We start from the raw sequence: 22,838 nt of genomic DNA, 5'->3' as shown, positions 1-22,838 counted from the left end.
ACCTTCCCTGCCTTCTATTAGTTGGACTCAGGCAAGTCACCGATGACAGACAACTCTTTTACTATGATGTTGATGCTGCCACCCAACCCATGAGCTGGTACTGCTCACATAAAGCAAAACCTAAGATGACAAAGTTCAGTCACTCATATGTTCCATATAAATCTTCAACAAAAACCTTTACCAAATTAGCCATAATTTCAGCTTCAAACAAATTATGCCCAATACGTTTACTAGCACCATGGATCTGGCCCAACCCAGCAACTCTGATCATCTTAAATAGAATAATCTGTTTGTGATATCTTTTTTTTTTTTTTTTTTTGAGACGGAGTCTCGCTCTGTCGCCTAGGCTGGAGTACAATCTCGGCTCACTGCAAGCTCCGCCTTCCGGGTTCACGCCATTCTCCTGCCTCAGCCTCCCGAGTAGCTGGGACTACAGGTGCCCACCACTGTGCCCGGCTAATTTTTTGTATTTTTAGTGCAGACGGGGTTTCACCGTGTTAGCCAGGATAGTCTCGATCTCCTGACCTCGTGATTCACCTGTCTTGGCCTCCCAAAGTGCTGGGATTACAGGCATGAGCCACCGTGTCTGGCCTGTTTGTGATATCTTAATTAAATAACAGGACAATTCTCTAAGAGTGTGATGCCTGTAATCCCAGCTACTTAGGAGGCTGAAGTAGGAGGACTGCCTGAGCCTAGGAATTTGAGTCCAGGCTGGGCAACATAGCAAGACTCTGTCTCTTAAAAAAAAAAAAAAGAAAAAAAGAATAGTGTAGCTGAAATAACATTTAGTCTTGGGAGGGTGGAACCTGAATTCTATCTTTAGTTGCCTCAGTGGCTCACAGCAGACACCCACAATTTACTTATCTACAAAACAGAATTTGTGGTATCCATTTATTATTGACAGTTTAGGAGACTACGACTCTCAAATTACAGTCTCCTTTTCCATAGTGGTATGTTAGACCCTTCTCCTACAGTAAAGGGAAGAGAGATTAGAGCAAGAAAATACATGTAGATCTTTATTAAATACAAGTGACTGTAATGAGAAAGACAACGGGAGCACAGAACACTATTTTCTATCATTGCTAATGCAGCGTAGACCTAAGCAAGCGTTAAGTGATAAGACAAACCTGTGTGACACACATTTCATCTTCAGAATGACTCGGAGGGTGTACGAATCACTGTGTACCATTTATAGATAATTCAGGTACAATGAGGTTGAGAACCTTGCAGGTAGAGCAGGTTCTCAGGCTTGTTAAAGAACAGTAGGTTCTTGTCTACCAGGGGAATGAAGTAGCTAGGAAAAGTCCTTACCTTGGTAATCTTCTGGTCTGTTTTTGTTGGATCCAAAAATCTTAATGGTAGGAAATCCCTGAACACCATACTGACCTCCAAGGGAATGATGCTTATCTGCATCAACTGCACCAACTTTGACAACATCCTGTGGAAATGTAAAAGAAACAACAATTTTTCCTTCTGCTAGAGCAGACTCCACAAGAACTCATTATCTGCTTACTCAGAAAAAGGTAATAAAGCACAGGGTGCAGTTTGCAATCAGTCAATAAGGACTTTAGCCTTGAACACCAGAAGAAAATCTAAATGGAATGATGGAGGAAATCAAAGTTAGCCCATGGAGGCAACTCTGCAGCTCACAGAATTGGCAGGGCTGAGAGTAACTGTCATTTATCTGGGAAAGAGAATAAACAAAAACAGGCAATGTAAACATTTAAATGTGTATTATCCCCTTGTTCTCAGTATGATTTTGACAACAGAACCAGTATTTTCAACTTTGATATGCAAACTAGCTTCCCGTTGAACATTAAACCATCTGCATACTTATTACTTAAACATACACAGGTGAATATGAACACCTTAGAAACTTACTGTAAAAAAAAGTTTTGTAAGCCTTTTGCATTCCTAAGAAACTTACTTTTAATGCAGTTGCTGCTTTCTTCCATTCTGGTGTTAATCTTTGACAGTGACCACACCTTTTGGGGGAAGACAACACAAAGCAACCGTTAAAGCCTTTGATTCTCAATTCAAAAAATTCAAAAATTCAATTAAAAAACCCCATCAATGGTCTATTGAATGAGATGCCTGCAAAGAGGACAAGCACAAATAAAACAAGACCAAGGCCAGGCACGGTGGCTCACGCCTGTAATCTCCAGCACTTTGGAAGGCCGAGGAGGGAGGATCACTTGAGGTCAGGAGTTTGAGACCAGCCTGGCTAACATGGTGAAACCCCGTCTCTAATAAAAATACAAAAATTAGCCAGGCGTGGTGGCACATGCTTGTAATCCTAGCTACTGGGGAAGCTGAGGCACAAGAATCACGTGAACCCAGGAGGCAGAAGTTGCATAAGCTGAGATCATGCCACTACACTCCAGCCTGGGCAACAGCGTGAGATTCTGTCTCAAAAAACTAAAATAAAAATAAAATAAATAAGTAAAACAGGATCAGCAACCTGGATGAGCTCACCATTTTATTACTTACAACAATCACTTTTCCTATCATCCTAATAAAAAAGCTTCCAGCTCACGCCTGACTTTGGGAGGCTGAGGCAGGCAGATCACTTGAACTCAGGTGTTAAGACCAGCCTGGCCAACATGGTGACACCCTATCTCTACTCAAAATACAAAAATTAGCTGGGCATGGTGGCACACGCCTGTAATCTTAGCTATTGGGGAGGCTGAGGGAGAGGAATCGCTTGAACTCGGGAAACGGAGGTTGCAGTGAGCTGAGATCGTGCCACTGCACTCCTGTGTTGCTGGGCAACACAGCAAGACTCTGTCCCCCCAAAAAAGCTTCCGAATTACTGCTCAATTAAATCACATTTAAACTCTATAATTTATAACTCTACACCTCAACAAGCCTTTTAGAATCTGTCTGGTCCAATGTGCTTCACTGTGTGGAGCCGAAAGCCTAGGCAAAATGCAGATTCTTGGGGTCCACAAACCCAAACTTCCTAGTGGAGGAAATGCATTTTATTAAGTTTGCTAGTGATTCTTAAACCTACTGAGGTTTGATAGTCTCTAGTCCAACTTTCTAATTTTATAGATGAGGTATCTGGCCTAGATCAACTATGCCTATATCTCAATACTCTCTGAGTCCTGCAAATTGCTTCTGGACTTAGAAACACATACACAAACCCACGTTAATGAGCCTAACAAGCTGAAATGCAAGACGTGACACCACAAGATGGTGATGTGAGTGAGTGACTGAAGTGGGGGGAGGCAGGGAAAGTGAAAGAGAGTCGGGAGAGGACCGAAGAGAACACAAGGAAAAACAACCTTAACCTTATAGGTACTATTATTGTGAAATACAACACAGAAAAGTGCTTCTAAAAAATTACATGTGCGTAAACCTGTTAGCCCTTACCACTCATTGAGGTTGTAGGTAGCTATACTGTTTATTTTTATTGCTGTGTAACATTCACTGTATGCAGATACCATAGTTTATCCATCTAAGGACCAAATGCACAAATGCTAGGTGCCAGCACCATGATGAAAACACTTTATAGATGATTTCATTTAATCAGCATGAAGCTGAGGGCAGGTCCTCTTGTTATTTCATTTTACAGATGATGGAATTGATGTTGAGAAGAAATTTACCCAATATCACAGCCATCCAGTGTCAGAGCTGCCTGACAAGTTTTTGATTCCAAATACTACAATCATACAGGAAAAGTTGTAATCATTATGTAATTGAGTACTGGGGCCTAAACTCAATCCCAATATCTGAAGTTAGGATCTTTCAGGGGAATGTCCTGAAATGCTACTTCTACGTTATTTACATACAGTATGTTTTGTTGTTTAGGTGAGATACTCAAAAATTCAGAAGTCAGATTTTTACAGGGTTTTGTGCCTCTTTAATTTGTTAATCTAAGAAAAGAGGACTAAATGCAGAGACTGTCAGGGTTCATCCTCTCTTCTTTTGATCTGCACATACATCACAATGCCACATACATAGAAATATGGCATACAGTCTACCCAGGGGTTCTGTACCTGGGGTCCAGACTCCCAAAGGGCTGGTGGATAAAAATTTAGGGAATCCCTTTTAGGAAAAGAAAAAAAAAAAAAAAAAAAAGAATAAATCTGAAGCCAAGGTGGCCTTTTAGGAAAAATTTAGGGGAGGGAGTCTATGAATTTGGATGAAAAAAAAGTCTTTATTTTCACTAATCTGTAATCGAAATTTAGCATTTCTTTACGAATGTAAACTACACGCCGTAGTCAATTATTGTGACTTTGTCATGAATAAAAATCACAGCTGTTTTCATGATCACCACTATAGTTGTTGCAGGTATCTTCAAACATCATTTATGCCCATCACTATTCAGAATTATTGCAGCTGTCAAACCTGCTGCTGGATCTTCGCACCGGTTTAGCATCCCTATTCTAAAAACCCACAACCTGAAATGTTCCAAAATCCAAAACTTTCTGAGCGCCAACATGACACTCACAGGAAACGGTCACTGGAGCATTTCAGATTTTATATTCTCAAATTAGGGATGCTCTACAGCTAAGTATTATGCAAATCTTCCAAAATCTGAAAAAATCCGAAATCAGAAACACTTCTGGTCCCAAGCATTTCGGATAAGAGATGTTCAACCTGTACTTACTGCTCTGGTAAAGTACTACATTAGCATCAAAATTTTAATATTTCAATGATCATATTTCCATACTTTAGGTTTTTTTTTTTACGATCCTATAAACTTTATTTAAACATGTAAAGGTTTGATTTTTTTTTTTTTTTTTTTTTTTAAGGAGAGCTTTTTTTTTTCTTTTTTGAGACAGGTTTTCACTGTTGCCCAGGCTGGAGTGCAGTGGCACAATCACAGCTCATTGCAGCCTCTACCTCCCAGACTCAGGTGATCTTCCCACTTCAGCCTCCTAAGTAGCTGGGACCACAAGTGCACGGCACCACGTCTGGGTAATTTCTTTGTTTCTTTTCTTTTTATTTTTGTAGCGATAGGGTCTTGCCACATTGCCCAGGCTGGCCTCGAACTCTGGTGCTCAAGCAATCTATCCACCTTGGGCTCCCAAAGTACTGAAATTATAATCGTGAGCCATCATGCCTGACCGAAAAAGTTTTATTATAAGAATCCAAGGCCTTCACCAAGGTGCCAAAGGAATCCAAGCACAAAAGGAAGTTAAAAAGCACCTGTCTGACCTGGTGCAGTGGCTCACAGCTGTAATCGCAGTACTTTGGGAGGCCGAGACAGGCGAATTGCTTGAACCCTGGCGTTAAGAGACCAGCTTGGACAACATGGTGAAATTCCGTCTCTATAAAAAATACAAAAATTAGCCGGGCGTGGTGGTACATGCCCGTAGCACCAGCGCTGGGGAGGCTGAGGTGGGAGGATTACCTGAGCCTGAGAAATCAAGGCTGTAGTGAACCATGATCATGCCGCTGCACTCTAGCCTGGGAGAAAGTGAGACCCTGTCTCTCAAAAAAAGCGCTTGCTCTAATCAGACATTCTCTCACCCAAACACCACAAAGTAAAACTCTGCCAGTATAATAATTATTAACTAGTGGATCTAGATCCTGCCTTCTCAATTATGCCGTCCTGTAGAGTTTTCTCTTGTATGGTCGCTCTCCGAAACAAGGTAAATTACCTATGCCACATATGATAAGCTTGTAAAAACCACATACAGAGATATTTAACAATACAACAGTTTGTACAATTACTATTTATATATTTGCTAGTATAATTGAACTAATCCATACAGAATTAGCATTTGGACTGAACACATAAATACCAGAGCCTTTAAAAATAGTAAAGGCATTAGGTGGACAGGACACACAATGTGGCACCATCGACTTTGAAAACACAGCGTTTTTACCTCCATTTGCTACACTGAGCATGAAGTAAAATGATCCATGAGGACTGGTGGTTAGTTTCTAAAACTCAGTTTCGAAGAAAAAAGTTCAAGTGAGAAAGGAAAAACTTTCATCAGGCATACTCTAAAATGTTCCCATCAGGTTCTAATATCCCTCACTTAAGCTTACAAACCCTTGTTCACGTGTCAAAGGACTCCTTGGAATTTCAGATCACCACACAGTTCTTCACAGACACACAGCTGGCTAGGGTTTGGTTCTCCTCAGGATACTCGTGGCCTGCTGGTTTACAGCAGAGACAGCCTCATACACATCTTGCAGTTTCCACTCTTCTATTTGGTGTTTTTTTGCATTAAATGCTTTAATCACACAAATAACTAGTGCAGTGCTGTACTTTTGACTGTATATAATTTTGTGCCGTTAGTTTCAATGGTGATTACATTTTTACCCCACAAGGGTTTTTCCAGTATTGAATGTAAGGTAAGAAAAGATTTTTTTAATTAAACCAGATTTTCTAACTACATTTTTTCAGGAAATAATTCTCTTCAAGAAACAGAATGAAGTTAATCACAGGCCCCTCCATTTTCTTTGCTCAAGATTCCTTCCTCATAAAATTAGTTTTCCTTCCACATGCATCACCTCATCAAAAGATAGATCTTCCTTAACAATAGACTAGATACTCTGCATTTCCCATTTCCCTCTTCTCTACTTCTTTTAAACAAACACTAAGCTAAACTAGATGACTTAATAAAATCAGATTTTTATACAGCATTTTCTCCAATTTCAGAAAGTACTATAAATAATCTATAACCATTTTATAATACTTACCATGGAGCATAGAATTCTACAAGCCACACGCTATCACTCTGAATAACTTCTCGGTTGAAATTTGATGGAGTTAATTCGATCACATCGTCACTAGAGGAATACAGACCATTCACTGCCAGAAAGAAGGCACAGCTCACCAGACCTGAAGTAACAACAAAAGTGCACCATTAACAGCACTGTTCATGCTTTGACTGAAAACCCTGGGCAACCAGACTCCTCTTCAACTGACCAGGACCCTTCACACAGGAGGACGGCCCAGCTCTGGCCCCTCTGCCCTCCCTGCTGCAGTCGGAGCCCCTGGAATTTCACTCCCATTGCTGCAACTCTGAGCAAGAAAGGAACGGACAGTCCCCACTCCCACTCCTTGGGCTGCATTGGAAAAAGGCTGAAGCATTATTCTTAGTGGCTTTCATGTGTCAACATCTTTGTTCTTTACAACCACTCCATGAGGCAGTACTACTATCATTTTATGGGCACGGACACTGACTAATTGGGAGGTCACCTCTGCCTGCGTAACCTTGGGCAATCACACAGCCATCACTCCTCATGTTATTCAGTTGCAATTATTAGCACATCATCTTTATTAAACTATCTTTTTGAAGGGAAAAATAATTATTGTCTCTTCCACTAGATTGTGACTCTTTCAAGGGCAATGGTAATTTATTATTTTTTGAGACGGAGTTTCGCTCTTGTTGCCCAGGCTGGAGTGCAATGGCACGATCTCGGCTCACCGCAACCCCCGCCTCCCAGGTTCAAGCGATTCTTCTGCCTCAGCCTCCCAAGTAGCTGGGATTACAGGCACGTGCCATCACGCCCCGCTAATTTTGTATTTTTAGTAGAGACAGGGTTTCTCCATGTTGGTCAGGCTGGTCTCAAACTCCTGACCTCAGGTGATCCGCCCGCCTTGGCCTCCCAAAGTGTTGGGATTACAGGCGTGAGCCACGGCGCCTGGCCAATGTTTATTTTTATAAATAGTTTTATTTATCTTAATACTATCCATAACACATTATCAGAAACATTTTTCATGTGAACCACCTTATAAAGAAAGGATCGTGTCAACTGTATTGCTGACCATACAGTTCTGCCACATTGTGGAGCAAGAGCATTTTCATTAGCAACTCTGGAAACTTAAATGCAATTTACAACAATAATATAGGAAAACAAATTCTGAACTGACTTACTAGTATCTTAAGAACCCAAAAGTTCTCTGAAATGGCATTACTATCAAAATTTCACCTTTTAAATTTACACATACAGTCACATCTACAGGGTCAAGGAGAGAGCACATATATGAGGGTGATCCTGTGGATTATAATAGAGCTGAAAAAATCCTATCACCTTGTGATGCCTTGATAACTCTGACTCTGTGCATACCTAGGCTAATGTGTGTTTGTGTCCTAGTTTTTGTGTTTTTTTTTTTTTTTTGAGATGGAGTCTCGCTCTGTCACCCAGGCTGGAGTGCACTGGCGCTATCTCAGCTCACTGCAAGCTCCGCCACCCAGGTTCACGCCATTCTCCTGCCTCAGCCTCCCGAGTAGCCGGGACTACAGGCGCCCGCCACCACGCCTGGCTAATTTTTTGTATTTTTAGTAGAGATGGGGTTTCACTGTGTTAGCCAGGATGGTCTTGATCTCCTGACCTCGTGATCCGCCAGCCTTGGCCTCCCAAAGTGCTGGGATTACAGGCGTGAGCCACCGTGCCCGTCCCCGTGTCCTAGTTTTTGACAAAAAATTTAAAAAAGTAAAACAGCTTCTTCTTCGAGAAAACACCAAATGGCGGATGACGCCGGTACAGCAGGGAGGCCTGGAGGCCCTGGGATGGGGAACCGCGGTGGCTTCCGCAGTGGCATCTGGGGCCGGGGTCACGGCCGTGGACGGGGCCGGGGCTGAGCCCGCAGAGCTCGCGGAGGCAAGGCCGAGGATAAGGAGGAATCAGAGATCATTGACTTTTTCCTGGGGGCCTCTCTCAAGGATGAGGTTTTGAAGATTATGCCAGTGCAGAAGCAGACCCATGCCGGCCAGCGCACCAGGTTCAAGGCGTTTGTTGCTATCGGGGACTACAATAGCCACGTCGGTCTGGGTGTTAAGTGCTCCAAGGAGGTGGCCACCGCCATCCGTGGGGCCATCATCCTGGCCAAGCCCTCCATTGTACCTGTGGGCAGAGGCTACTGGGGGAACAAGATCGGCAAGGCCCACACCGTCCCTTGCAAGGTGACAGGCCGCTGCGGCTCTGTGCTGGTGCGCCTCATCCCTGCACCTAGGGGCACTGGCATCATCTCCGCACCTGTGCCCAAGAAGCTGCTCATGATGGCTGGTATCGATGACTGCTACACCTCAGCCCGGGGCTGCACTGCCACCCTGGGCAACTTCGCCAAGGCCACCTTTGATGCCATTTCTAAGACCTACACCTACCTGACCCCCAACCTCTAGAAGGAGACTGTATTTACCAAGTTTCCCTATCAGGAATTCACTGACCACCTTGTCAAGACCCACACCAGAGTCTCCATGCAGCGGACCCAGGCTCCAGCTGTGGCTACAACATAGGGTTTTTATACAAGAAAAATAAAGTGAATTAAGCCTGAAAAAAAAATAAAATAAATAAAAAATAAAAAAGTAAAATAAACTTTAAAAACAGAAAAAAACCTTGCAGAATACGGATATAAAAGAAAACACTGGCCAGGCGCTATGGGTCATGCTTGTAATCCCAGCACTTTGGGAGGCCAGGGCAGGCAGATCAGGAATTCAAGACCAGCCTGGGCAACATAGTGAGACCCCCTCTCTAAAAAAAGTACAAAAATTAGCCAGGCATGGTCTTGCACGCCCATAGTCCTAGCTACTCGAGAGGCTGAGGTGGGAGGATCACTGAGCCCAGGGAGGTCAAGGCTACAGGTGCAGTGGGCTGTGATGTGCCACTCACTCCAGCCTGACAGAGCAAGACCCTGTCTCAAAAAAAAAGAAAAGAAAATATTTTTGTACTGCTGTTTTGTACAATGTGTTTTAAGGTAAGTGTTTTTACAACAGCCAAAAAGTTAAAAAAAAATTAAGTTTAGAAAGTAAAATGTTGACCAGACACCATGGCTCACACCTATAATCCCAACACTTTGGAGGCCAAGGTGGGAGGACTGCTTAAGGCCACCAGTTCAAAACCAGGCTGGCCAACACAGAATAGCAAAACCACATCTCCTAAAAAAAAAAAAAAAAAAAAAAAAAAAAGAAAAATGTTACAGTAAATTAAGGTTAATCTATTATCCAAGAAATAAAATTTTTAGAGCAACCCCGTCATGCAAGCTGCATTCATGGTAAATGTCCTATACAGGTGTACCATTTTTAATCTTTTATATCATTTTTACTGCACCTTTTCTATGTTTAGATACACAAATGCTTACCATTGTTACAACTGCATACAATATTCAGTACAGTAACATGCCAAACAGATTTATAACCTAGGAGAAATAAGCTATACCACACAGCCTAGGTTTTTAGTAAGTTACGCCATCTAGGTTTGTATTAAATACACGCTGATGTTTTTCACAATGAAGAAATCGTCTGACATGCCAATAGAAATTAAAGAAATTCTATTCCTGTCTTTTCAGCATCTCTGAAGTTGTAATTCAGATCTCTAATGTTAAAGCAACACATGACTATAAACAAAAATTTGCTAACTACCTCTAGAACAAGGTAAATAATGGAATATCCTCAGACTGTTCTTGACTTCAACAGGAGTGTTTTCCTATTTGCATCATGCTGGCTTTTGGATTGAAATAAATACACTTTTTAATTTTTTTTGAGAGAGGGTCTTGCTCTGTCACCCAGACTGGAGTGCAATGGTGCAAACACAGCCCCCTGCAGCAGCCCTGACCTCCTGGGCTCAAGTGATCCTCCCACCTGAGCACCCCCAGTAGCTGGGACTACGGGTGTATCCCTGGCTTTTAAATTTTTTGTAGAGACAGGGTCTCCCTATGTTGCCCAGGCTGGTCTCAAGTGATCCTCCTGCCTCTGCCTCCCAAAGTGCTGAGATTACAGGTATGAGCGACCATGCCAGGCCAAAATATACTTACAATGTTAACGAAATTTCTATCTATTCCTGTCTTTTCAGCATCTCTGAAGTTGATCATATCACTTCTTCCTTTTAATTTGTTGATATAGCAAATTATAAGTGAGACTGGCCTGTGTTCTCAAGTAGTGTGTGTACATGCCATCTTAGTTACATTTTCATATGCTTGCTTCATAATTAGAATTTGGAAGATTTCAAATGGACCTTTTTGGAATAACTAAATGGTACATTTCTTCTGGAAGGAGTGTACACCATTGTTCATTGTTTTACTGCTAAATCCTCCATCATACAACACGTTCAATTTTTCAAATCACTTTCAAATATGTTAGATCACTTAATTTTTGACAGCATTACTAACTAGAAAGTAGGAATTATCCCCATTTTGTAAATAAAGGTCTAGACCAAATGGTCCATCTACGGTCATACATATAAGGGGCAGGGCAGCCTCCATTTCCAAGCTTTTCCTATTACACCATGCTGTCTTTTTAGTGCTCAAGATAAAGTGGTTCTGTACGCTATAGGTATGAATGAACAATTATGGTATTCAAGATTTACACTGCATTTGAATCACAGATATGGCCAATATTGTAAAAACTTATAAAACTGTGAACTTTACTGACAGTGAAGCCACTAAAGGGTTATCATGCAGAGGAAAGAATAGATTTGTGCTTTCTAGAAGGACTATTCCAGTTGCCATGTGGAAGGTGGATTGGGAGAATTATCCAGAGTGGTGTCACATACACCAAGATACATGTGGAAGGGGCCACACTAACAAATGCTACTGGGAGATAAAGTAGCAAAGACTAAAAACCATCTATTGATTGGATTTAGTGACAAAGTCACTGGGAGCCCTGGCAGTTGTGGTGGAGTGAAAATAAGAGGCATGCAGTCTGCAGAAGGCTGGAGAGAATACAGGTAACTCTTTAAGCAGGTTTCATTATAGAGACCAGAGGCAGGCAAATGTAGAAAACAACGAAGGTTTCTCTTTAAAGATGGGAGTGATCTAGGAGAGGAAGACATATGCAGTGGGAGAGGCCAAAGATAAAATACAGGGAATATCTGAATAAAATGCCCCGAGTCAGAGGAGGAGCGGGAACCCATTCAGTGATGGAGTAGCCTTTGACAGGATGATCTCCTTTTCCATTTCAAGAGGTGGGAAAGGATGCCTGTGAACGGAGGCCAGGCTAACCACAGTGGGGCTGCTTCCTAAATAACAGTGTTATCCAGCATGATAGCCACTAGCTACACGTGGCTACCCCAAACTAAGATGTGCTGGTAAAAAGCGCACTGAATTCTGAAGACTTAATGGAGGGAAAAATGTAATCTCATTATTATTTTTATTTTATTTTTTTTGAGACGGCGTCTCACTCAGCTGCCCAGGCTGGAGTGCAGTGGTGCAATCTCGGCTCACTGCAAACACTGTCTCCTGGGTTCAAGCGATTCTCCCGTCTCAGGATTACAGGCACCAGCCATCATGCCCAGCTAATTTTTGTATTTTAGTAGAGATGGGGTTTCACCATGTTGGCCAGGCTGGTCTTGAACTCCTGACCTCAGGTGATCCGCCCACCTCTGCCTCCCAATGTGCGAGGATTACAGGCGTGAGCCACCGTGCCCGGCCTCATTATTATTTTTCATTTTGAAAACACATGTTGAAATGATCTTATACTGAGTATATTAATTTCACCTGTTTCTTTTGGCCATTTTAAATGTAGCTACTAGAAAATTTAAAATTACATACATGTTTGCATTATATTTCTATTGGATGGCACTGCTCATTAATCTTTTCACTGCTGCAGAAAAGGTGAAGTAGAGTTTGACATGTTTAACAAAGCAAGTAAATTAAGAACACAAGCACTGACAGTCCTAACTCCGAATAAGCTTGAAAGTAAGACTAAGGCTGGGTGTGGTGGCTCAGGCCTGTAATCCCAGAACTTTGGGAGGACGAGGCAGGTGGATAACCTGAGCCCAGGAGTTTGAGACCAGTCTGGGCAACATGGCAAAACTCTATCTCTTGTAGAGAAAAAATATAAAATACAAAAATGCAAAAATTAGCTCGGTGTGGTAGGGTACATCTGTAGTCGCAGCTACTCCAGAGGCTGATGTGGGAGGATCGCTTGAACCTGGGAGGCAGAGCGAGACCCGGTCTCAAAAAAAAAAAAAAAAAAAAAAACCCAAAAATAGGATAATCTTCTACAGAGATGTACTACTTTTAAAGAACTTTATCTTTTTTGTAAAATTGATATGAATTTGGTACTTGCTCAATACACTGAGCCTATTGTGAAATTTTCAAAAATGGAAAAGCAAAAGAGTAAGTTACAGATATTTTCTACTTAAGAATTTTAAAATTACTCCAATGTAACCATTTTTAATGGCTGAACCATTTAGTCAATCCACTACTGACTGAATTTTGATTGTTTCCAATTTTTCACTAACAGCCCAGCACTGAAAATTCTTGTATTTTCCTCCTCCCCTCAAACTAGTATGACTGTTTCCTCAAGAGAAATTCTTACAAGAGAGATCTGGGACTATGGCTAACATTCTGAGATATCTGTCACACTACGCTCCAGAAACTGGGGTCTTTATTTCTGGCGAGACAAAACAGTAACACTTGGATGATTCTGTACCAGGCATTTTTCTAAACATTTTGCATATATTAAGTCATTTAAGAACCCTATATGGTATGTGTCATGGTGCCCATTATTTCACAGACCAGGAAACTTTAACACAGAAAGGATAACTTACCTAAGATCATATAATTAGATAGACCCAAATTTCTAACCGAAGGGCTGGAGAATGCAGGGGTATAATCCACAGAGCATCATTAGGTAGACTGTGGCAGAATTAGGTACTTTCACTTCTCTTTGCCAATCAAGGACAGCAATAACGTCAGTCCTCTCCTCTTCATGCTGTTACAAGCAGGCTGCAGTCACCAGAACAGACCAGGGTTTTTCACCTTAGGAATGTGCCTCCCTTTCCATACAAAGACGCTCTTTACTGACAGTATTAAGGTAGACTTGGGTTATTCTTTTTCCTAGTAATGGTGACGGACCTTTGTTTGTCTTTAAATTTTGCCTGGTTCTCACAAGAGCCTCCTCTGCTTGTACATGGCTACCCAATGAAAATGCTATGTTGATTAAGGTTTGAGACTAAAATTCCTAAAAAGGCAATGTGACCTAGCAGGGTTACAAAGAAACCTAACATATTACTGAGAAAGAACAGACAAAAGATGTGGACATTCTGAATGCATAAAAGTAGCCAACAACTACCTCCAACCCCCAAGAACACAAAAAACCCTGAGCTCACTTAAGATGACAAAGTAGGTCAATGCTGACCAATGATGTTCTGTTTCTAAAATTCACATCACCATTCCACTCAGTGATAATGAACACCAATGGGAAATTGGACCATCCGAGTGAATGTCTAGAATCTCTGTGAGCAGATGGCTCTGCCATCTGTGGTTTTCCATTCCTCCACGGCAGTTAAGGATGTTATAAATTCACATCAGTAACATCTCTGTCCCACATCTGCTAGGAGGAGTCTACGGTCCCAGAGCAGTCATCTAGAAACCAAGAGGTTTCCCAAAAAGGCTGCCATTTATTAAAACGAGTTAATTAATAGACTCACGGACTCTTTCAGGGTCTAGTCTGAATTCACTCACAGGAAACTAAACTCTTTTCCCCTCATCTACTCTCTCCACAGTAATATGGCAAATATTTACATCTCTTTAAACATGTACTAGCTGGGCGAGGTGACTGACACCTGTAATCCCAGGATTTTGGGAGGTTGAAGAGGGAGGATCACTTGAGGCCAGGAGTTTAAGACCAGCCTGGGCAATACAATGAGACCCTGACTCTATAAAAAATTTGAAAATTAGCCAGGTGTGGTGGCATGTGCCTGCATCCCTTGAGACCAGGAGTTCCACACTGCAGTGAACTATGATCGAAACCCTGCACCCCAGCCTAAGAGACAGAGCAAGACCGTGTCTCAAAAAACAAAAAGACATGTCCTAACTCATTAATCCTCAGGACAACCCTAAGGGAGTACTATTATCAGTCCCTAAACTGGTAAGCACTGTTGAAAAGGCACTGGCACAGAGTGGTTAAGTAACTTGTTCCGAGTCACAAAGCCAATAAATAGGGGGCAGGTGGTCTGAGGCCAGAGCCGAGGTTAAGGACTCTCACAGCCAAGGCTGTGACCAAGTCGAGCCCGGCAAGGATAGGACCCTCGGCCTCGCCCACTAAGAAGCAAACATTTACAGAATTCCTAAGACGCCGGGTTCCATTTCGTTTTCAAGGAGTCCGATCACATGTGAAGCGCCCCTGCGTCTTAAGCCCAGCTTTTGGAAGGCACTGTCCCTTTCTAAGGCAACTATGGGTCCTTATTTCAGGACTGAGATTTAACATTTCAGTTTTTTGTTTCTGAGACAGAGTTTCACTCTTGTTGCCCAGGCTGGAGTGGCGCGATCTCGGTTCACTGCAACCTCCGCCTCCTGGGTTCAGGAGATTCTCCTGCCTCAGCCTCCTGAGTAGCTGGGATCACAGGCGCGAACCACCACGCCCGGCTAATTTTGTATTTTTAGTAGAGACGGGGTTTCGCCATGTTGATCAGGCTGGTCTCGAACTCCTGACCTCAGATGATCCACCCACTTCGGCCTTCCAAAGTGCTGGGATTACAGGTGTGAGCCACCGCGCCCGGCTTAACATTTCAGTTTTTCAAAGTAGGAGCTGCATAAAACAGGTGGCAGAAACAAGCTACAGTGCAGGGCGCCCGCCATCCTCCGTCCCCACGCACGAGTTCGAGAAGCGCCCAGAAAAAGCTTCGCTGCGATTCGCCGGGTATACTGACCCCCTCCCCGGGATCCGGCCGGGGCTGGGCTCCGCGGCTCTCCCGCCCGGCCCTGGACCCCGCGCCCGGCTCCAGCGCACCAGGCTCCCGCCCCCCGCGAACCACCCCGCGAGGCTGCGGAAGCCCCTCCCCACGGGCGCCCTAGTCTCCCGCGCACCCGCACCTCCGCCGGGGCAACCTCGCAACTCCTCCGGACGCCGAGGCCGGTGCCTCCCGCCCGCCAGGCCCACTTCCGGCCGCCTCCAGGCCGCGGCCCGCCGGGGAACGGCCTAGAGATTCGAAACCTTTCAGGCCGACCCCAGCTCGCCCGCCTCCCGCCGCCGGCCCGCACCTACCGAGCACCAGGAGAGCCATACCGCGCGCCGGGATACGTGCAGTCCTCACCGCCGCCGCCGCTTCAGCCCCGCCGCGTGCCGCACGCCGCACGCCGCGCCCACGTCCCGCCCCAGGCCAGTCCGGTGGTCCGCTGGGCGGCCGCACGGGGGCGGGCCGGAAGGCGCTCGCCACGCCGTGGCTGCGGCTCATTGGTCCTGGCGGACATCGCTCACTCACATATCCAATGGGAGGCGGCCGGGTAGAGGTTACCGGTTTGGTTTTTTTCACGGGGGCGGTGGCGAGCAGCGAAAGGCGGGGCCTGCTGGGGGCGGACCTGGCAGCCTCTGCTCGCATCCCCTCAGCTCCCCCCGGCCCTCTCGGGGTGCTGCTCGGAGGGGAGCCCACTACTGGGCGTTTTTACCTCAGTTCCTTATTCTGCACCCCCCCCACCCCGCCTCCTCCTTGCCTCTGTGCGCTCCCCACCCTCTTTATCCCGGGGGAGCGTGACTCGGCCTCAGGGCACCCACGGTCCTGGTAGCTGACCGGGAATTCCTCTTGTGCCCAACGAATATTCCTTGGACACACATTTGCTCCGCACGCGCTGTCTGCGATGTAATTCGACAAGTTTCTATTTTGTTGAATTACTTTGAAAGTTCTTCCGTCCAGGTCGCATGGCCCTGCAGAGCCTTCTCCTTCTCTGGAGAACCCCAGGGACTTAAGCGGCAGCCTCCTCGCTGACAGGGTCTCCACTTTGTCCTGGGGGGCAAGAGGGCTGGCAATGCGCTCACGTGGGTGTGTGCTTTGTAAAATATGCAAAAGTGAAGGAAAAAATGTTTGTGGGGCAGGCTGGCGAGCAGTGGCATGATACAGCTCACTGCAGCCTTGAACTTCTGAGCTGCAGTGAGCCTCCCGCCTCGGCCTCCCAGAGTGCTGGGATCACAGGCATGGGCCACCACGCCCGGCAAAAGTAAAAATTTTTTTGTCTTTTTGAGATAGAGTTTTGCCCTTGTTGCCTAGGCTGGAGTGCAAAGGCGGGGTCTTGGCTCACTGCAACCTCTGCCTCCTGGGTTCAAGCGATTCTCCTGCCTCAGCCTCCCGAAAAGCTGGGATGAAAGGTGCATGTCACCACGCCCGGCTAATTTTTGTATTTTTAGTAGAGACAGGGTTTCTCCATATTGGCCAGGCTGGTCTCGAACTCCTGACCTCAGATGATCCGCCTGCTTCGGCCTCCCAAAATGCTAGGATTACAGTCGTGAACCACCGCCCGCCACCTAAAAGTAAAATCTTTCAAGCACAAGTTAAGACCACTGTATCTTTCCGCCTTGATTCTCCCTCCTATGTTTGGAGTGGACTCGGACATTTTGTTTTTGTATTAGTTATTTCTCCATATTGTAGTGTGTAAGGCATAAATATTCTTAGGCAGGGGTCCAGGAGTGATGGGGGCCGGCTGGTGGGCTTCCTGGAGGAAGTGGCACTAGAGCTGCGTTTGGAAGATTTTTCAGGCAAACTGAACTCAGAGGCACAGCAGTCATCTGAAGTCACGGGGGCCTCTCCTGGAAGCCACATGACAGCAATGATTTTCCCCAGGGAGGCTGCTTGTCCCGAGACAGAAATCCTCAGCTCGGTACCCCGGGCAGCTCCTCCTGACTGTGAAGGTGCATGGGAAGCCCAACCAGTGATGGCAGGGCTGTCTGGGATTCGTAGCAAAGGGCAGTGGACTGTGAGCCCGTTCCTCCAGGCCTGTCTGCTCTCCCTGAAGGGCGCCTGAGGGGCAATGAATGCTGAGTTTGTTTTTCTGACCCCTTTCCTGCACTTGACACATTTCCCCCCTTAAATTTGCTGCTGTTGCTGACTGGATTACAGCGAAATCCTTTTCCTCTCAGCCTGGAAAGTCATTCTTTTCCTCTCTGGATGGAGGAGTTTAATTCTCTTACCTGAAGAGGGCCCCTTCATTTGTCTTCACGTTGAGACAGTGACTTAACTTTGTCCCCATGGGCCACAGACATCACAGCTTCCACAATGCACTCACAATCGAGTTTGTTTTCTCAGGGTTGTGAGTTGATCGCAGCCTCTCCCGGCCTGCTGTGTTTGGGCAGCAATCCTGCTTGGAACAGAACCCTCGAACTGCGGTGGCCCACACTGCCAGTGCCCTCTGTGTGCTGTGTAGTTGTCTGTCCCAGTTGGCCTCAGGGCTGATCCTCGTGGAGAAAACAGAGGCCAGATCATAACTCCCTGCTAAATATCCCAGGTCACTGGCTGCTCTGGACCGTGGGCTGAATGTGCAGCTGCAAGAGGCACACACCCCTGTGAAGCCCACTGTACATGCACAGGCTTCCGGAAATGCGCAAGCTTCCGGAAATGCACAGGCTTCCGGAAATGCACAGGCTTCTGGAAATGCACAGGCTTCCGGAAATGCACAGGCTTCCGGAAATGCACAGGCTTCTGGAAATGCACAGGCTTCCGGAAATGCACCAGGGCGTGTTGCTTGTTTCTTTTTTCATTGAAACTAAATGCACATTAACAACCTAATTATACGAGAAACTGTCTCAGGCACAGTCACTGGCCCCAGGGAGCACACGGCCAACAAAGAGGCACATTACACTGCGATATTCCTTGTGCTCTGACAAAGAGAAGGCCCTGGTACAGTGGAGCCCAGAGGAATAACTTCTATTTTTGTTTCTTCACTGTGGTAAAATATACATGCAATTTTCCATTTCACACATTTTTGGGGGTGAGGGGGCTTCCAGTAAAAGCTGGAAAATCTGCTAGACAAATTCTAAATAAGCTGTAACACCCCCTTTTACTTTTTTTTTTTTTTTTTGAGCCAGTCTTGCTCTGTTGCCCAGGCTGGAGTGCAGTGGCGCAATCTCAGCTTACTGCAACCTCCACCTCCTGGGCTCAAGCGATTCTCCTGCCTCAGCCTCCCGAGTAGCTGGGATTACAGGTGCACATCACCAATTCCCAGCTAATTTTATATTTTTAGTAGAGACGGGGTTTCACCGTATTGGCCAGGCTGGTCTGGAACTCCTGACCTCATGTGATCCACCTGCCTTGGCCTCCCAAGGTGCCAAGATTACAGGCATGAGCTACTGCGCCTGGTCAGCATCCATTTTTAAGTGTACAATTGAGTGGCATTAAATACATTCACAATGTTGTAGAACCATCCCCACTAATCATCTCTAGACCTTTTTTGTCACCTTAAACAGAACCTCTGTACCCATTAAGCAGTAACTCCCACTTCCCTCCTGTCCCCAGCCCTTGGTCACCTCTATTCAACTTTCTTTCTCTATGAATTTGGCTAATGTCGGTACTTCATATAAGAGAAATCATATTTGCCTTTTTTTTTTTTTTTTTTTTTTTTTGAGATGGAGTTTCACTCTTGTTGCCCAGGCTGGAGTGCAGTGGTGCAATCTGCAATCTGGGCTCACTGCAACCTTTGCCTCCTGGGTTCAAGCGATTCTCCTGCCTCAGCCTCCCAAGTAGCTGGGATTACGGGCACCCACCACCATGCCCAGCTAATTTTTAAAATTTTTTTAGTAGAGAGGGTTTTCATCATGTTGGGCAGGCTGGTCTCGAACTCCCAGCCTCAGGGTGATCCACTCGTCTCGACCTCCCAAAGTGCTGGGATTACAGGCGTGAGCCACCTTGCCCGGCCTGTATCTTTTTTTTTTTTTTTTCAAAACACCATTTTCCTCTCTTTTTCACAGGCTCCAGCCTAGAGTCAGATGTTGGGTTAAATTATCTTGTCTCTTCAGCCTCTATTCATTTGGAACATTTTCATGCCCTTTTTATGCTTTTTTTTTTTTTTTTTTGGCATTGACACTTTGGAAGCACACAATTCCACCTCCCCACTTTTAAAAATACAGCATTTTCATTTGGGTTTATCTGAAATTTTCTTGCGATTGGACTCAAGTCATGCCCTCTTGCCAGGAAGACCACATATGTGACTGGGATTTTTTTCTTTGTGCAGCCTTCCTTTTTTCCACAGTTATTTTGCTTCCGAAGATCAGAGAGTGAGCTTCTACTTCCTAGAATCAGGTTGTAGCAGAGTTGAAGAAAGTCTCAGAGGACATGAATTCAACATTCTGTTTTGTTGGGGGCGGAGGGTGGAGGCGATGGGCAAGGGAGAGATGTCATGTGACCTGCCCAAGACCCACACTGGGCATGTGCTTGGCACAGTATAGGCTTTCAAGGAATGTCCTCGTTCAACTTAGTTAATGACATATCAAAAGCCAGAACCCAAGTTCCTTGATGCCCACATTCAAGCTCTTTCCCCTAAAACCTGCTGCCTCCTGTGAGATTTCTTTGACTACTGCAATCCTTCACCTTGGCCGTTCTTTGCCGACGCACACACACACACCCGTGGCTGCTCCAGCCTGCTAGGATCAGTCTCCCTTTTTCTTCCACTCAGGAAGCTTGTATGGTTTTTCATGAGTGAAAGTGATGTTATTAAAAGGCTAACTTTGATTACTCTCTAATTTAGTTAAAAGAGTAAGTGGTTTGCAGACATGAGTACTTTATGTTATTAGCGGCAAGTCACTTGCCCCCCCCCTCAGCAGCCAATGGCGACACTGTTACAATGACACTGTTACAACACGGCAGGTAGAACTATGGCTGCAAACCCCCTCTGTCTAATTAAGGGACTCCCAGGTGCCTATTCTGAGTTCTCGTCACTCAGGTCATCTTTCTGGGTTAGAACAAAGAACTGTCCCCAAGCCCCAGAGTTGAGAGTGACTCTTATTTTAGGGCTTGTGGAAGAGACTGCAAGCAATCAAAATCAAAGTTGCAGATTCTGGAAATTCCTCCACAGTCACAGAACTGCAGCCAGGTATACACTGCCTGCTACACTTCACCACACAGCTCCCCCGCTGGGCGCCCAAGGCCTTACCAAGGGAATGGGAGTGGAGGTGATAATCCCAACTAGTTAGCCAGGTCCTGTTCCTCTTCCACCAGGCAGAATTGTTGGACTTGGGGCACCCCAGCTTCTACCATGCAGACCCCCACAGGGCCCTTGGGGACACTGGAGCAGTGACAGGGAAGGAACCCAAGTCTAGAATGACCGGGAAGATCAGTGCCACCCTCTAACCTGGATGGCTCACCATGTAGCTGTTACTTTAGAGAGAAGATTCTATAGTTTCAGCCATTGTAGTTTGGAATAACTTGTCACAGCAGTTTAGCTTGACTTTGACTAATACAGGGCTTAATGTTCTCAGGGTGAAGAATCTGGGCTAATGTACCCACAGAAGGAACTGGATAGACCCGACAGGGGACATGTACCTCTTCCTAGAGGTGCTCAGGAGACACACAGTGCCCCTGTCTGGACTTTCTCATTCATTCTGAGGTTCGGATCACAGGTAGAGTCGAGTCTTATTTTCAGTGGGGATAGGCAGATGAAGCCTTTTAAAAATACTGATAAAATGCACATAACATAAAATAAAATTTACCACTTTAACTTTTTTTTTTTTTTTTTTTTTGAGACAGGGTCTCACTCTGTCACCCAGGCTGGAGTACAGTGGTGTGATCATGGCTCACTGCAGCCTCGACCTCCTGGTGTCAAGCAATCTTACCACCTCAGCCTCCCAAGCAGCTGGACTACAGATGAAAGCCACAACACACCTGACTAATTTCTGTATTTTTTTTTTGTAGAGATGGGGTTTTACTATTTTGCTCAGGCTGGTCTCAAACTCCTGGCCTCAAGTGATCCGCCCACCTCAGTCTCCCAAAGTGTTGGGATTACAGGCGTGAGCCGCTGTGCCCAGCTCACTTTAACCATTTTATTTATTTATTTATTTATTTATTTAATTTTGAGATGGAGTTTTGCTCTTGTTGCCCAGGCTGGAGTGCAATTGTGCTATCTCGACTCACTACAACCTTTACCTCCTGGGTTCAACTGATTCTCCTTCCTCAGCCTCTCGAGTAGCTGGGATTACAGTCTTATGCCACCACCCTTAGCAAATTTTGTATTTTTTTTTTAGTCGAGACAGGGGTTTGCCATGTTGGGCAGGCTGGTCTCGAACTCCTGACCTCAGGTGATCCACCTACCTCAGCCTTCCAAAGTGCTGGGATTACAGGCGTGAGCCACCATACCTAGCCTTTAACCATTTTTAAGTGTACAGTTCAGTGGTATTAAATGCACTCACATCGTTGTGCAACCTTTGTCTCCAGAGCTTTTTATCACCCCAAACTGAAACTCTATCCTTATTAAATGCCAACTCCTCATTCCCCCTCCCCCTGGTCCCTGGAAACTGTCATCCTACTTTCTGTCTTTATAAATTTGACTACTCTAGATGTCTCATGTAAGTAGAATCCTACAGCACTGTCCTTTTGTGAGTGATTGATTTTACTTAGCCTCACGTCTTCCAGCTCCATTCACGCTGTGGCATGTGTCAATTTCCTTCCTTCTTAAAGCGGAGTCACACTCCATCGTATGAATAGACCTCATTTTGTTTATCCATCCGTCTGTTAGTGGACACTTGGGTTGTTTCCACCTTTTGGCTGTTGTAAACAGATGGAGGCTCCTACTCTGGGGGTCTCCTGTACTTACCGGGTGCATTAGCCATCATGGTTGATGGATACCTTATGGGACTTTTTCTTGACAGGGAGTGGGCAGGAGAAGATGCTGAGCCTGAAAGTGAGAGAGAAGAGGAGATGAGTGAGGTGGGGATGTGGAAACTATTACTGAATGTTCACCATATGCCGGGCTCCACGTATTTACATCTGTGAACCTGTTAAAACTGCTTTTGTTAATCAACAAAAAGTTACAGTGCTGAAAAATCTTATTCCTGAAAAAGCACAGACTGTTATAAACTGTGCTATTTGAGATAAATAGAGTAAGAATGGAATATCCTTCTTTTGTCTGAAGGACCTGAGTCATTTTAACACTGAGAAGCTGCCTTGATTTCCAACCCAGGGCTTTCTGGACACAACATTGCATATTTGTCTTAACTTCATCATTTCCAAGG

The 22,838-nt window shown here is 45.0% G+C and overlaps 1 protein-coding gene, 1 non-coding gene and 1 pseudogene across 4 annotated transcripts in view; 1 reads left to right on the top strand and 2 right to left on the bottom strand.

Annotated features, from left to right (window-relative positions):
- Positions 1-22,838, bottom strand: part of PDIA6 (protein disulfide isomerase family A member 6) — a 52,937-nt gene that overhangs the window by 12,599 nt on the left and 17,500 nt on the right. Inside the window, exons 2-5 of one of the 3 annotated variants that reach the window (XM_055252124.2) lie at positions 22,421-22,501; positions 6,664-6,805; positions 1,928-1,985; positions 1,312-1,438 (exon numbers count right to left, since the gene is read on the bottom strand). In XM_055252124.2, the coding sequence (XP_055108099.2) occupies positions 1,312-1,438; positions 1,928-1,985; positions 6,664-6,805; positions 22,421-22,501 (408 nt within the window). Of the gene's footprint in view, positions 1-1,311; positions 1,439-1,927; positions 1,986-6,663; positions 6,806-15,896; positions 18,237-22,420; positions 22,502-22,838 lie in introns of those variants that run through there. The other 2 variants (XM_055252125.2, XM_063623965.1) reach the window with 2 other exon arrangements.
- Positions 8,436-9,285, top strand: LOC129467594 (small ribosomal subunit protein uS5-like; annotated as a pseudogene).
- On the bottom strand, positions 18,612-18,672 carry LOC129468695 (U7 small nuclear RNA). The gene has a single exon (XR_008652774.1). It is a non-coding gene; the product is annotated as a U7 small nuclear RNA (small nuclear RNA).

This window comes from Symphalangus syndactylus, chromosome 18 (assembly GCF_028878055.3).
Source record: "Symphalangus syndactylus isolate Jambi chromosome 18, NHGRI_mSymSyn1-v2.1_pri, whole genome shotgun sequence".
Taxonomy (NCBI): Eukaryota; Metazoa; Chordata; class Mammalia; order Primates; family Hylobatidae; genus Symphalangus; species Symphalangus syndactylus.
The sequence above is the reverse complement of the archived record's forward strand: the minus strand, read 5'-3'. Positions and strand labels throughout refer to the sequence as shown.